Source organism: Sturnira hondurensis, unplaced genomic scaffold (genome assembly GCF_014824575.4).
Source record: "Sturnira hondurensis isolate 20B ecotype Veracruz unplaced genomic scaffold, ASM1482457v3 Scaffold0004136, whole genome shotgun sequence".
Lineage (NCBI taxonomy): Eukaryota > Metazoa > Chordata > Mammalia > Chiroptera > Phyllostomidae > Sturnira > Sturnira hondurensis.
The window spans coordinates 52,059,931-52,076,409 of NW_028076767.1; the positions used below are offsets into that span (position 1 = coordinate 52,059,931).

At 35.7% G+C, this 16,479-nt stretch overlaps 1 protein-coding gene across 7 annotated transcripts in view; it reads right to left on the reverse strand.

Moving 5' to 3' along the window:
• SLC4A10 (solute carrier family 4 member 10) overlaps positions 1–16,479 on the reverse strand; it is a 262,715-nt gene that overhangs the window by 26,300 nt on the left and 219,936 nt on the right. For all 7 annotated transcript variants that reach the window (XM_037044586.1, XM_037044585.1, XM_037044584.1 and 4 more), the window contains 5 exons: positions 13,288–13,449; positions 11,742–11,855; positions 10,144–10,305; positions 2,224–2,475; positions 1,319–1,387 (listed from right to left, as the gene is read on the reverse strand). In XM_037044586.1, the coding sequence (XP_036900481.1) occupies positions 1,319–1,387; positions 2,224–2,475; positions 10,144–10,305; positions 11,742–11,855; positions 13,288–13,449 (759 nt within the window). The remainder of the gene's footprint in view (positions 1–1,318; positions 1,388–2,223; positions 2,476–10,143; positions 10,306–11,741; positions 11,856–13,287; positions 13,450–16,479) is intronic.

A 16,479-nucleotide genomic window follows, 5' to 3' on the forward strand; every position in this document is an offset into this window, starting at 1 on the left:
ATTTAGAAAACACTGTGTGGTTTTAAAATGTATCCACAAATTCTTTAGTGCTTTTCTCTTCAAAAGATGAAGAATAATTTCCTTCCTATTGTGTATGAGCTAGCCATAGTGATTTTGTTTCCAACAGACAGTAAAAAGTGGAAGTGACCAGGGGCAACTTTGGAGACTAAGTGAAGAGGCACAGTGACTCCCTCTCTACTCTAATTGTTTGCTCTGATGGAAGTTAACTCGCATGCCGCGAGGACCCTTGAGCGACCTATGGAGAGGTCCATGTGGGAAAACTCTAAGGCTTCCTACCAACAGCCAGGCAGGAACCGATGCTTCTTGCTCACAGCTGTGTGATAAGTCTCTTAGATGCGACCCTTGGCCCTATTCAGACCTGCAGATGACTGCAGCCCTTGCCCATAGCCTGACAGCAACCACATGACATGTCTTGAGCCAGAAAGGCCTGGCTAATCTGTTCCCAAATTCATGACCCACAGAGACTGTGAGATAATAAATGATTGTTGTTTTAAGACACTAAGTTTTATAGTAACCTGTTATGCAACAATAGAAAACTAATACAAGAACTGTATTTATTCAACCAGTACTTCATTAACAATTAACAAGGCTTTCCTTATACTTTGAAACTGCCTTACCTTATACCTTTATTTTCAGTTCAATATTTAAAAATATTCTATAAATACAACTATAATAATAACAGAAAAGCAAATGCAAAAGAATAAACCACCCAGAATCTCACTCTTAACAAGTTGGTTTTATTTCTCTGTCTCCCTTTTTAATAGGACCAACACTCACAGCTTTACAAACCCATAGTAAGTTCAACCTCCTGTCCTGTTTCTCAGTTTGCATATGCCATACATTTTTCTGCCATGTTACTTCTTATGGTCATCATTAATTAATACTTTTCAGTGAATGCACCATAGATTATGTAATTATTTACTGATGTTGGTCAACTGGATTGTTTCTAACATTTTGAAAGTATATGTTACAATGAATATTTTTGTGCATAAAATTTTTTTCTATTCTCATGGATAGCCATAGCCATAATTACAATACCAAAGATTAAACGTATTTATATATACTTCAAAATGTACTATGATTAGTTCTCTAAAAGAGTTGTGAAATCTAAACCTTTTAGTTTTAATACACTTACAGTAAACGGAAGTGCCTTAAGATTATGCTAATGAGGATCTTTAACTTCTATAAATGTTTGTTTCTGAGATGCTGTTATGTTCTTAACTATCACATGACTTAGCATCGAGAGACCTTAAGGTAAATCATCACAGATGTGCCTGTATTACTGTTAGTAATTTACCTGAATTCCCTTTAGAGACGAAGCACCCATGTACAGAAATACTCCATACAGCACTGGCATGGGAATAAACTGTAAAAGAACGATTGAAGAAAAGGTACAAGTTATTTTCAAATAGGATATTTGGATTAAAGGTGAAGAATGGAGATAATACTTAGGCATTGTTCCTATATTATATCAGATATTATAAAATTGCATATTATAAAATTGCATATTATTCATTTTTTCTGTTTTTCTTGGAATAGCTCAGCATCATCCTGTCTCTACAGTTATTTATATAGCATGTAAATCAATTCTTGCAAACATACTTCTGAAATGATTAAATAAGAATAAACTTATTCAATTAGAATTTTCAGATTATGGACAACTAGAATTTGTTATAATAAAATCTTAAAAATATCTGATAAACTTATATGACAAAATAATTACTCGTTAATGCTCTTATGTTATTAGTTTTATGGAACACATAAAACAGTGTATGTGGCCATGACCATGACATTGCTCACTTCTGTATCTCTATCTTATACTAAGTAATGCCAATGGTAAATAAAGCTTTCCAGTGATTAGAAAATAAAAGCCTAATTTTTGTGTAGGCCTACAGTGAATTTAGGTCATAAGTCAGTCAGCAATAAGTGACTCTTTGCCACAATTTTGTCACTATTTCAAAATTATGGTAATAATTTACAGATCATTTTACTTTGCCAGAACAAATTCTTATGTATTTAAGGATTTTAAAAATACAGCACATAATTTTCCCCATTAAGTTATATAAACATGGCAAAGAAACTCATCACTTTCATCACATGCCATAAAATATTTGCATATTGGTGTAGTTTCAAAGGAAATTCCATAAACAATAATAAATATATTTTGCCTCCTCTCAAATTCATAAAGGCAGATTTTATTACCTTCAGAATGCTGGTCATAAAGACTGATGAACCCATAAGAACAAAAATCATAAGTCCAGTAACTCTTTGCTCCCGAATGCCAAGAAATTTGGGTTGTTCTCCTGGAGCTGAACATTCTGATTCCAGCTTTAGGCTGTTGACATGAGTGATGGAGAGAACAGTGGCAGCCACAAACCATGGCAGGCCCATGATGGAGCACACACCGAGCATCACAGCCACCATTAGTAGGTCCAGGTGATATCCACAGCCTTTCTGTTAAAAAAAAAAAAGAGTATTCTCATAGAACCTGAATTTGCATAGAGACAACGCTATCACCATGAAACGGTAAGAATAGATGGAAGATGCTATCTTGAGTCTTATACAACTGATTCTAAAATGCAAAATAAATTAAAGATAAAAAGGTAAACAGCCTCAAGATATACAATTCACTTACAGAAATATTGCAGATGTGTTCCTATTGCAATTATATTATAATACCTTCTAAAACTTCTAAGCTTCCACAGGTTTAATGTATTTCTAGGTTAATGTTTCATTAGTTTCCATGCTATTTCTATTGAATAAGTAAAGTCAGTATCGAATACAGTCACTTCCATAGTTTCCTTATATGGGAGAGTCAATTCACAACTAACATTACAATTCATTCATTATTGATTAAAAAATCATTAAATGCCAACTGTATATCAGACACCAGGCTGAGAAAACGTGGTAAAGGACTGTGACAGCAACAGAGCTAAGAATGAGATGATTGTGGACAAAGACCACTTCCTGGATCTTCCAGAGATCAATTTTTCTCAAACGCAGTTTCCAATTGCACTCTTCTCTTTCGATGGGCAGCTTGGGGAAAAATAATATCATGGAAACATAAATACATATTATCTTGTTCCTATTTGTTTTAGTTTTGGTGATAGAAAAAATTTAGCTTCTCCTTAGAAAATCATAGTTTTTGTGCTTTCGACCTCCTCTGGGATGCTACTCTATAAACACTAACCTCCCGGTACTGCAAACTGAAGTGCTCTTTTGGATCAAACAGGAAAAATGGATGCAAGGGGCATGTGGAAACTCGGGGAACTGAAGACCAATGATCTCTTGGAGAGGGTGATTAGGTCAGTCCTAGCTGAACAGAGAACTGAAAATGGACAACAGCAGCATCAATCTCTCTGTCTATCCCCTTTGGGAAATGGACAAGTAGCAAAGGGCTTGGCCTCATTTACATTCCAACTCTTAATGAGAGGTAGGATAATAAAATGGTTAAGGACACAAGTGGCCTGGAATCAAATGCTAGCTCAATCAATGACCTTGAATAAATTATTTACCCATATTTTCAGTCAAGACACACCTCAGTTTTAAAGGAAGAAAACAGGAAAGACATTTTTGAATCAAACAATTTGGTAAAATATTTAATAACATAAATAACATAATATTTTACCAATGTAAATGTAAACAGAACTCAATAGCACCATTAACAGCCATTCCCTCCCAAATTTTGGAGGTAGGGGTGCATCTTATAGTCAGAAAAATATGATAATATTTTGGACCTCAGTTTCCTTATCTGAAAAAATGGTGATGATGGTTACCAACCTCATTGGGTTGCTGCAAGAATCACATCATTTAATCTGCAAATCATTCAGAACAATAGTGGGTATATGGCACACACCAATCGAACACTAGACGCTATTACATTCTAGCAGTCAAACAATGAATTTTTCTTTTGTCCTCATTTGTTTCAAGGCTCCTCAATAAATGTATATATCTTAAGGGCAGGTAATTTATCATATAATTTCTCTGTATTTCCCACGGTTTTTAGCACAATCATTGGCACACGATAAGCAATCAATAAGTTACAGATTGACTTTTTAAAAAGGAAATATGCATCATTAAAACATCCTTTGGAATCAAATTTAATATGTATAATTTTTAAAGTGTAGCTGTTAAATTTGTTAGCATAATCATAAGCAGATATCACCAATTCTTCTAAAAAATATAATTTTGCCTTTTTTTTCCACAGGCAGTTTTACCAAACTGCAAGCAGTTTGTAGTTAGTATGAAAGCTCATATAGCCTGGAGTGAAACATATTGAGTATTTGTTGCATATTTGTTGTGGCAGTATTTCCTTTCTGCTATTTTGCTTTGCTAATTGTTCTATTAAGAAAAACACCCTTAACCCAGTCAGGGCACATGCCTGGGTTGCAGGCCAGTTCCCAGGAGGGGACCCATGAGAGGCAACCATACATTGATATTTCTCTCCCTCTCTCCTTCCCTTACCCTCTAAAGATATATAAATTACAAAAAATCTTAAAAAAAAACAAAGAAAAACACCCTTAAAGTCAGTTGTACTTCCTTTCCTTTCTGCCCATCCCTGCTAAATCATAAAAGTGTAGGAGGTGATGAGGAGAAAACGAGAGATACCCACATAACAACTTTTTCCTTGTACACTGCCATCAATTCAGTGGGTCAGCTTTGTTGGAGCAATGCTCCAGTTCACCAAAATGCCTTGTGAATATAACACTAGAAAATTTTCTTTGTGAGTAATGCAGGACGGATTTTCATCACGAAGAGCTGGAAAGCGGGAAGAAAAACACCATGGTACCTGCTTCAACCAAAAGCTTCACCAAGGCCATAGTACGTTCCTCAGGTCCATTTGCAGAGCATTTTGGAAGATGTAGTTGCATGAAATAGAACTCAAATTTGGGTCCATTTAAAGGACAATGTCTTAACCAGTTAGAGGATCGTTTTGTCCTAGAGACTGGGGAGTGAGAGAGAGAACAATGAAGGACTTACTCAAGCTCCTGCCTCTGAGGGAGTACAGTGTGAATGATGCCCCCTGGGGCTGTGCAAAGCTTTAGTGCTGTGGACAGAGAATGGGAACAGGTGCTAGCAATAGGGAGACAAACATCACAGGGCAGAAGACTTGGGGCCTTGAGCTTGCACACTCGGACCCATGTGCATTATGGCCTAAAAATATGAGGAAGGATTTCTTCATGATAGTGATTCCTATAGCTGTTATTGAGTGTTTTAAAAATGTGATACAAATGTAAACAGTAAGATCCTGGATTGTAGGAAGCAGACAAAGTAATGCTTTTGGAGGAAATAATTTCCTTAGGAATCTAGCTTTGTAAAGTATAAGTACATAATAAAAACAAAAAAAGAACCCCCTCCCACCCCAATGATTATGTTGTACAACAATGGGAGTATCTTAATTTGATGTGACTCAAAAAAATAAAGCAGTTCTGGCACTTCCACTAATTAACCATCGTCCTTCTCCTTCCCTCTCATTTAAAATGTCTCTAAAAACTTGGTCTTTGTAACCAAATCATTAGCCGAGAGACGTGACTGCCAAAGGGAAGTATCCCTTTGTCAGACAGAGAACTCTGCACCTTCTAACATATTTCTGTAGATTTTTTTCTGAAATAAAGACAGAACCAGAGTTTTTATTCTCACATGCATCCATGAATCACAGGAAATGGACATATGGAAGGAAAAGGGAGCATAGCAACAGGTGATGCTACAGCAGACCCCACTAAAACCAACATGCAGCAAGACAAGAGGCCAGCCAAGAGGACCATCTGATACCCAGATGCCACTGCTGAAAAAATTCATTTCAAAGCTTGGCAGCAATTTCCTGCATCTGTCAAGTTAACCACATAAAAGACTATAGATTGACATGAAGAACCAGGCTGACAAAGAGGGCAAAAAAGAACATATCAAATGCCATAATCATCAAGAGAATGTGGTGCCAAATGAATGTTGCAAATGCATTCATTTACTCAAGTGATCTGGGATTGTATTGCTGTTTATTAAAAATGATGTCAAAAGAAGCCTGAACTGTCTACAGAAACATGTAGAAAAGCCCACAGTTGTATTTGAGCAGAAACTTTCTTTTCTGTAAAATAATATCTCTCTTTCCACTTTTAGAGAATACCTTTTTTTAAAAACAAATATTTTTAATGCTTTTCAAAGGGATTCGTTTAACCTATGCCTATCCTACTTCTCTTAGGAAGAAAGAAACAAGTAAAAAAATGCCAGATAAGAATATGGCTCTATCTTTATATAATATAGGTGATAATGTACATTCTCAAATTTTTATATGTGCAGCTTTTACATTTTTTACTGAAGTACAGTTGATGTACTATATTATATTAGTTTCAGGCTCATGACATAGATTCAACACTTATGTACCCTACGATGCGATCCCCATGAGCAACCAAGAGGATCATGGGGTACAGTGAGTTGGAGTGTGGCTGATTTTGAGCTTTTTCATTCGGGGGGAGGAGTAAGTTACTGAGCCAGTGAGCTGGGCCTCACCTCTGCAGGTCAACACAGCTTTCCTATCTGTGTGGCAACACTCACTAAATAATGAAAACCATTTTTAGTGGCATGAAAAATTCTAAAAGAAAACCATCTGCTAGTTTTGGTAATGGAAATAAAGGAAAAATGGAAAGGCTTACAAGATAAGTTAGGAGAGATAAGGAATGAAAAACTAAATTCTGAGGTGACTGGGATATATATCAACCTAGATACACTTAGATACACGATGTGGAATCCACCAGGTGCTTGGTACAGAAACTACAAAACATGCTTCATTGAACTATTTCTGGGAATGCTCCACCCAAAGCAAAAGTGGTTTTTCAAGTGAGAAAAAAAATTAGGTGAAAATGTGGTTAACTTGTGGGCTGGGGAGACACTCAAGAAGTACATCTCTTTTCATGTACTTCTTGAGTGTCTCCCCAGCCCACAAGTTTCTTTTCATGACAGTGCGGTTCCAGCCAGAGCCGGGAGACTGTGCAAACATTTCAGGGAAGCGATGGTGGGGGGTACGGCTACGGAGCTAACCGCTGCTCTGAGTAAAGAACAATGCGAGAAAGTGAATTTCCATTCTTGTCAACAGGAAAATCAGCAGCAGTAGACCACCAAAGCTTATAAAAGACAAAGGTTATAGACCAATAAGGGAAAAAAGTGCTCGGTATATATAAAACATACCACAAGGGGCTTGCTTTGCAAATCTCCACATCCAAGGAGGAAGATGGAGTGCTCAGACTCAGAGCGGTCAAGAACGGACTGGCTCTTTCACTTGGGGAAATATGGCTGTTCATGATTAAGTCAGCTTTGCTCTGTAACTTACTAAACCCATGCTGTTAAGGGGCAAAAATATGAATCTTTTGATTATATGGTTATGTATTTGTATAATACAAAGTAATGTACAAATAATATAGTTTATTAATGTAACCTCAAGTTGATTTTAGTCACAAAAATATTAAATGTTTTTGTTCTACACTTAATTCTATAAATGTGAGTAGCTGAAAAATCATGTAAGGAACGCTTTCTTGTATTTTAGTTATCCCACACGGTATGTAAAGAAGCAAAACACTGCGTTTGTCCGTCTGGCCTTTGGCAAAGACTGTGGATGCTGGGGGCCTCCCACAGGCTCACAAAGAACAGAAGCAAGTGCTGTCCGATGTACGAGGTTGAGAAACTGAAAGGAGCAATGACAGAGAATGGCCAAAAAGATAATATCACCTCCAGCAGATGTTCACTTACTGTTACATTTTGCTTCAATATGATTCCATTAATACTTAGAAAAATACCGTCTCCATCAATTTAGCTGATAACCTTTAACAGGATAATTTTTCAGAGAAACTCTGGGATTTCTATCTTATTAAAAAGACAACATTTTTTTCTTTGAAAGGGAACCAATGATTGTACAACTTATTTTCTTCCTAAATTGGAGTCTTTCAGTTCATTTTAAAACCTGTGTTACAAAATGAAATATATGTGCAGCCTTTTAAAATGATAATGCAGATTTATATTGTTGACATGGGGTAAATACCATGATAATGCCCTTATGTTAAAAATGCAAATGGCATCTATAGTACGAAAATATATACTTGGGTATATGTCACAATGTTAACTATATTATCTCTGGGTAGTGAAATTGTAATATTTTCCCACTTTTCTTCTATTAATATTATCTAATTTTTAAATTGAAATCTTATATTACTTTATAATGAAAAGTGTAGCTGCTTTCAGTTCAAAAAAAATAAACTGATGTTTAGGCAAACTGTTTCCCTACTTCTTAGAGAGTAACAGACTAACAGTGTAAAGTACTTAACACTTGTTTTATAGATCTATTCAATCAACTATGTGACTTTAATAATTAAGTTGTGGTGGCACTTACTTTTGTAGGAGGCTCATATTTTAAAAGCAAATAATACTTTTAAGTGATTGATATTAAATGAGTAGGCTGTTAAACTGGGAGGTCTGCATTCCTTGTGTTGAGGGCTGTAAATGATTCAGTTTCCAATGTTGAATTGCATAGTTCAGCAGCATTTTGGGAGCCAGCTCATATAGGCTTACCAGAGCCAATTGTTTAATTTTCAAAAAAAATTCCTGCCAATCGATGTCACACTGGTAGCATAAAATGGGCCACAATGGGAGTATTCATACCATGGAAGTCAGCAAACATTATGAATAAGGATCTCTCTCTTTTTTACATGCAAAGGACTGGTTGTTAAATATATACCGCACTACTGGTTTAGTTTCTAAGACTTTTATGAGATATTTTAATAAAATATATCCTTAATAATTAAGAATTTTGACAAAAACAAAAGGGTGAACTTTGAAAAGAAGTTTTGACCACTCACAAGTTACTTTCTACAAAGAGAATGAAAAATGCTCTTTGCTTTTAAGATAGACTCCTTCTCTCCGATATACACATAATATTTTTTTAGTAAGACATTACAAATCTTTGTGCTTCCTTACATTTATGTTATTACTACTTCCCATCAAATAGGTCAATCAGAGATTTTAATCTTTCTAACAGACATACTTGTAAATCCTGTAAAGCATGATTTCTGTTGCTCTAATAATGGACCTTTTTCTAGAGTTTAAAGAGTATGTACATGATACCAGCACAAAACAGGATAGTGCATGCTTTGTTTTTATAAAGCTTGATTTAGATAATTTGTAACCATTCGATGGTTTTGATTTTATTTAACACATCCCTATAAGTGATAGTACTCACATTTCTCAGACAAACTGTATACCAGTAAACAATTTTATCATTTGCAGTTGCAAAATGATAGGGTCAGAATATAATAAGTAAAATATATCTATACATATTCTCTTGGTTAAAAATAAAGGAGAGAGAAGTCATTGAAATCTGCAATAAAACTCAGCAATGGTGTGCCCTGGCTGGTTAAACTCAGTGGATTGAGCACAGGCCTGGGAACCAGAGCACTGAGGTTCGATTCCCAGTCAGGGCACATGCCTGGGTTGCAGGCCAGGTTCCCAGCAGGGGACGCACGAGAGGCAACCATACATTGATATTTCTCTCCCTCTCTCCTTCCCTTCCCCCCTAAAGATAAATAAATAAAATCTTTTTAAAAATCTCAACAAAGGTGTCACGGAAAAACTTTAACATTTATAAATGGGTTTTGTTGTCACAGGCATTATAGACAGAAGAATAACTGAAGAAATGAGAAATATCTGAAGATATAAATTGTTCCAATAACAAATATAATCTAATAGACATAGTTGGACCTAAATCAAGAACTAGTGAAATCCTCAATGGAAGGTAAACTGATAAAGTAGAACTTCAGCAAAGTACATTATTTCATTAAAATATGTTAGACATGGTAAAGAAAGTTAAAATTTAGGCAATGTTTTTATTTTAAACCCTGGAGATAAGGTTTCAGAGTTTAAAGCTCAGCCAAGTGCTATAAATTAATTAAGTCATTAAAAATAATGAACTTGAAGTTTATTGTAAGACAGAGTATCCTGAATATAGACAACAAAAATTATGAACCTGAAAACATTATTTTAATATTTCACTGTACACATGACTACAGAATATAAAGTAGAAGAACATCACTTGATGTCAATCAAGTCACCATGATTTACATTGAAATTAACGTTAAGATATACCTTTAGCTTATGCTCTTTTCTGTTGATGATGACAGCTGTAATCTGCTGGTCCATGAAAATTAGAATGGTACAAAGCAAAGCTGGAATAATAGCAGCTATTACTGTCCACCATGGATTTGGACCTACAGGTGTAACGAACCAGCCACGGTCATCTCGGGTGGGCTGGGAAAAATAAAAGAATATGCTTAGTTATTAACTGGACTAATGAGTACTTAATCAAATTATATCTAACAGATGCTACCAGAAAAACCCTAATCATAAATGAATTTGCTGAGTGAGCTGTAATTAATAACACTAATTTTTCCAAAGCATTTACAAGGTACAGGCACCATTCTAAGTGCTTTAGATATTTTAACTCATTTTTTCCTTCACAATAGACAGAAAGATACAGATAAGGAGACTGAGGCATAGAAAGGTCTTGTAAATTGCCCATTATCCCAAAGCTAGTTAAGTGGTGGATAAAGGATTTGAACTCTGACAGACTGGTGAGAAAACCTGTGTTCTTAATCAATACTCATATTAAATAAAATAACACCATTTACAGTTGGCAGGTTTATTTATAAGTAGTATGTTGACAACTGCGTGTAACTGTTATTTTAGATGTGCACACAGGCCATTATCTGAAAATAGCAAAAAGACACTGTGACGTCAGGGGTTCAGAGAAGGGCTCAAAACATGGCTGGCACCAGAGACAAACCCCAGTGCCAGTCTTTCTTTCTTATTTGTTTATTCATTTGTTTGCTTACTTATCTCCTCACCTGAGGACATTTTTTTCATTGCTTTTAGAGAGAAAGAGAGAGCCACGTGTGTGTGAGAGACACAGCGATCGGTCTCCTGCCATGTGCACCCTCACCAGAGACTGTACCCGTCACCTGGGCATGTGCCCTGACCAGAAGTCAAACCTGCAACCTTTCGGGCTACAGGAGGATGATCCAACCACCTGGGCCACCAGCCAGGGCCCAAAATAGGTCTTTCTGACAATAATTCTGAGGGAGTCCCTAATTCCGCTTGACAGGTGAGGCTCAGAGAGGTTCAGGTAACTGGCGCGAGGTCACAATCTTTTTTATTTATTTACGTATTTAATTTTTATTTAATTCTTGTTCAAGTACAGTTTTCTGTCTTATATTCCCAGCCCTGCCTCCCCACCCAAGGTCACAATCTTAGTAACATGGTCAGAATTCTATTTCAGACCAATTTTTATTTGGTTTTTCAAGCCCCATCCATTGGGCAATTCTGCATCAAGATAATGCATTTCCCTTAGTTTCAAAATGCTTCCTTATCTCTTAGCAGTGTTATATATAGTTATTTCAACTGGAAATATTGACAAGAAATATTTTCAAGTGGCCTCTAGGTTTCTATTCTGTGGTTCCTATGTTTAAAATAATAGACCAAAATTTTAGTCATGGTGTGGGCATTCTATTAATCTATATCTTTATATTTTTATGAAAATCCCAAGTTCTAGGGTTGTGGGCATTCTATTAATCTATATCTTTATATTTTTATGAAAATCCCAAGTTCTAGGGTTATAGCCATTATCTAAGCAAAGATTAGGCCTACAGATATGAAGAGGTAAACAGTAAATGCTGTCATAAATTTACCTTGAAAACACTTGGTACTTGTAGTTTTGGAGATGGGATCCCAATGGCATAATCAATTAAAACCATACACAGAATTGTAAGAAAGACAGCAAAGTCACTCACTATGGATCGAACCTAAAAATAATGAAAACATTTGTCACTTGAAGAAACTAGACAGGAAGACTCAGGAACATAATCTACAGTCACACTTTATAAATACCTTATGATATAACATCATAATATATTTTATGCATACTGTAATATTATCATTAGCTTTGTCAGAACACAAATATATATTTACATATGTTTGTCATTAAGATGAATATACAGTCAGCCTTTCTAGAATGAGGCATTGTGAAAGAGCTGTAATGGTGATTGTGTTATTTTTAATATTTCTTTAAAAATCTAAGTTTATTATGAAGCTAAGTATGTGAATATTGAGAATATAGATCAAGGTCATGTGGCCAGAATTTGGCTAAATTTTAGGGCTCTTTCTCACACAGGAAACACTTTAATATGATAAACCTGAAGCACCATAATATAAAATTATCATTTTTATTAAAGAAGCATAATATTTTAGTTTATCTGGGATATAAGTATGGCAGCAAGGAATATGCACAACAGCATGGGCACATTTAAAAGGTACTCTAGGTAAGTCACTTTTAAAGCCGTTTCTCATGCATAAAGCCATCTTTAAGCAAAAATCTGTATATAATTATCAACAAGATCTGGCTTCTTATTTAGTATGACTCCATGACACACACACGAACACACACAAAAGTGCAGGAGATTATTCTTTTAAGCCATAAAAACAATTCAATCAAATTAAACTTTTGAGGGCAAGAAAGACCTCCACCCTATGGAAAGAGGTAACAGAAACAGAAGTTTTCTGCAGAGGAAACAGTTCTTGAAACATTTTCCCAGGGTGCAATTTTTATTATAATCTCGGCTTATCCTTCAGAAGCTTGTTTTCTTGTTTTTTTTCTCATTTTTTATTGGCTGAGTCAGACTTTATAGGTGTTACTTTGCAGTGTTAAATATTGAACTAAGCTGTTTCTCTGTTTACTTTCCTTTCCAAATATGCAGATGCAAACGTGGTGGGTTAGGGGGAGGGTCTGACACTTTAAAAATAAAAAAGAAGAGTATTCCAATGAGTTTTGCAGGGGCTTTCCCAATTAGAGAATGCAGCAGTGGCTCCAACGAGGTATCTGTCAGCCTGGAATAGTTCCCACTGTTCACTGGGCAAGGAAGTGACAATAGTATTGCAGAGTGTGCTTTCAGTTTCCAAAACCTACGTGTAAAGTCGGAGTTCCTCTCTGGGATCGGAAGATAAGGAGAAAAGCCTGGAGGTCAAGTGCCCTCCTACCACCTGTCTCAGAAGTGCTTTCACTTTACCTCCCTCCCTCACCTATCTCCATTCGTAACCTGGCAGCTCCCTTACACAAATGTTTTTAGTGGCTCGTTTCATCGCAGCAATTGCACTTCCTTGTGTCTTAAAACCCGTATGACTATAAAACATGCTTTATGTAGGTTTACATTTTAATCAGGGAAACTGTAGTCTAAGTACCTTGGTTGGAAAATAACGGCTGGTCTTGAATTGCTTCAGGGTGGCTGACAGAGTAACTGTGGAGAAAAACAGGATCACTGACCAAAACAGAACATCTGGAACGTATGGGTGATCATGACCGCAGGCTCGTCCAACATACTCTCCATGCAAAGATTTGCATTCCTGCCAGAGGAGGTAAAACAAACGGGGCAATTAAGAGAACAACAGACACAGCTCCTTCAGCAACCTAACATCTGAAGATCCATTGGAGTGGAGTCGCCCAAGTGTTCCCTCCATGGCTCTCACAGTGATTTAACGGACAGCACATTACACTTGACAAATTCTGTCTGGATAGGTCAGGGAGTGAGCAATATTAAAGATCTATATTGTGTAAAATTTGAACACAAACCACTTTTAAAATGTTTGCCTTTTAAAAGTAAATTTAAATCTATAAAACGAATTGATTTACCAATCGATGTGTATTTAACCTTGTATCGACCAAGTTCCTAACACCATATTTGTTGCAAACATGATGCACTTGCCAGCCAGAGATTACTAGGGTCAGTGTGCCAAATCATTTAAATACATCTTAATTAATTTAAATGCATTATCTTAATTAACTTTCACATCAAGCCTCTAAAATAGGTAGATGTTATTATTTCGATTTTGTGTCTGAGGAAACTGAGACAAGGAGAGTTTAAGTCACTTACTGTGACCTCACTGCTGCTGGTGGCAGCGGAGCTGTGGTACAGATACGTGCCCAGGGCGGAAATACTACTGCTTATTAAAGAAGAGCACGATTTTGTAAAACTGTAGAGTCCAAAAGCTATAAAAAAGATGAGAAACTCTGAGGTTGGCCAAAAAGTTTATTGGGTTTTTTCCTGTATGATGCTCTAGTAGCACTTAGTTGTCTTTAACTTCATTCAAAACAATTTCATTATATTGTTATGACAGCTGTCATATCAGCAGGCATTTAAAAAAACATCAAAATTGGTGAATTTTTGTGTAGGCATTTTAATATTGAAGATGGAAGAAAACACACAGTTTCAGCATATTATGCTTTATTACTTCAAGAAAGGTAAAAACAGAGTTGCAATGCAAAAAAGATTTGTGCAGTGTATGGAGAAGGTGCTCTGACTGATGGAAGGTGTCAACAGTGATTTGCAAAGTTTTGTGCTGGAGATTTCTCGGTGGACGATACTCCATGGTGGGTAGACCAGTTGAAGTTGATAGTGATCAAATTGAGACATTAATTGAGAACAATCAATGTTATCACACAGGAGATAGCCGACAGACTCAAAATATCAAAATCAATAAAGTTATTGATGAAAATGAAAAGTGTGTCTTTTATTTTACAGAACAATACATTAGGACTTTTTGGCTAACCCGGCATTATTACTGAAATGAAACTGTGAGTCAAAGATTGGGCCTGAACTCAGATCACAGAACAAAACAAAAAATGTTACTCTATGCACAAGACCAAGCTCATATTTAGCACGACCTCTCCGCCGTCTTTTTTTCCCCTGGTGTATATTATTGTAAGTCCTGAAGGATCATTTCTAATTATTGCCTTGGCCATGAGGTGGCAGCAAAGTCAAAAAAATGTTCTTAGTCCAAGAAACATTGAACATTTTAAACACTTGAACATTTTAAACACTAATATTTAGAAAATGAAAATTTTCTTTTAAAACCACTTTGATGTCTCTTATTTTATTTTAAAGATTAGTCTACTAAAGTATTTTTATTTTAAAACAGAGAAAATAATTGTTTAAGTAAACCAGTGACCTCATCCATCCTAGAGATATTCTGGACCAGAACAGAAATGGAATTGTGCCGTGGTACAGAGAGAGCTTAAAGAAAAACAGAGACTGACAGATCAGTCACCAACACAGAGTCCACCCACTGAGCAATGCCTCAGGCTGTGGAGTCCCTGTATAACAGAAAACAAATACTTTCTAAAGATTCTAGAGTAAACCACAGACAACCACACTGTTATCCAAGAAAAAACAACCAACCAGTAAATCTAATTGGGGCAGCTACCCCTAAGGCTAGGATTCTTAAGAAATATTGTTAGTACACCTTGTAATTATCGGAAAGAATTCTTTCCCCTTTTCTAATCTAACTGCAAATACCTTCCTTGCTAGCTAAGGTTGAATTCCAATTATTCATATTAAGCTAATACAGAGCACAACAACTTGGCTAATTGAAAAAACCAAAGAAAAATCCCTCAGGTCTTAATTATAGCTTTAATTTTCCTTTCTTAGACTCTGAAAAATAAAGTACCAAAAATGAATTCTTGTTTTGGGGGTGTTTTTTTGTTCCTTCTCCTGCTCCTGCTCAGAGATACCAGTACAGCAATTATTAGGCAAAGTAGCGGGAAAGCTGAGCAGTAAAATGGGGAAATACTGGCTAAAGGGTTGAGTTATGGGGACTAAATAGTTTCTGAGGATCTAATCCACCACATAGTGGCTGTATTTAATGATACTATATTATAGAGTCAAAATTTGCTAAAACACTACATTTTAACTGTTCTCACACACATACAAAAAAGGCAACTATGTGAGAGACTGGTATGTTAACTAGATTGTGGAAATCACTTCGTGATGCATACATGTATCAAAACTTTATGTGGAATACCTTAAATGTGCATAATTTTTGTCAATTATACCTCAGTAAAGCTGAAAAATAAATAAAAACAAGACATGTTAAATAGTACATTTGTGATATAAGAGTATCTTTTCAAAATAATCATGAAATAGTTAGGGAACACTCACTATGCACAGAGCAGTTTGGGAGAATCGAAGAAAGCTAAAGTTCTGTGGCCTTGGTGAGTCAGCAAGGCAGTAACTACCATGAGATGTGCACAAATTCAATTTAAAAAATATGTCAAATGTACACTATATAAAGCAAATATTATATTGTTATTTTTATGAAGTGGTTATAATAGCCATTAGCACAGAACTTCATTAGTAAAATGGTTTAGGTGATACTTGTGATGATGCTTTTTTAAAAACCCTGGTATAAAAAAATTTTTAAATAAGAAGCCCTGGTATAATAATTAAAACAAAACAATTTTAATGGTCATCACCTGCTTAAAAATTACAAAGTCTTTTCTTATGTATCATTCCCTTTGGTGATAAAGGCTATTTCTGGTCAACATTAGCCATTATCTAATGCAAAACTGCGTTTAACCAATAGAAATATGAAAATTTG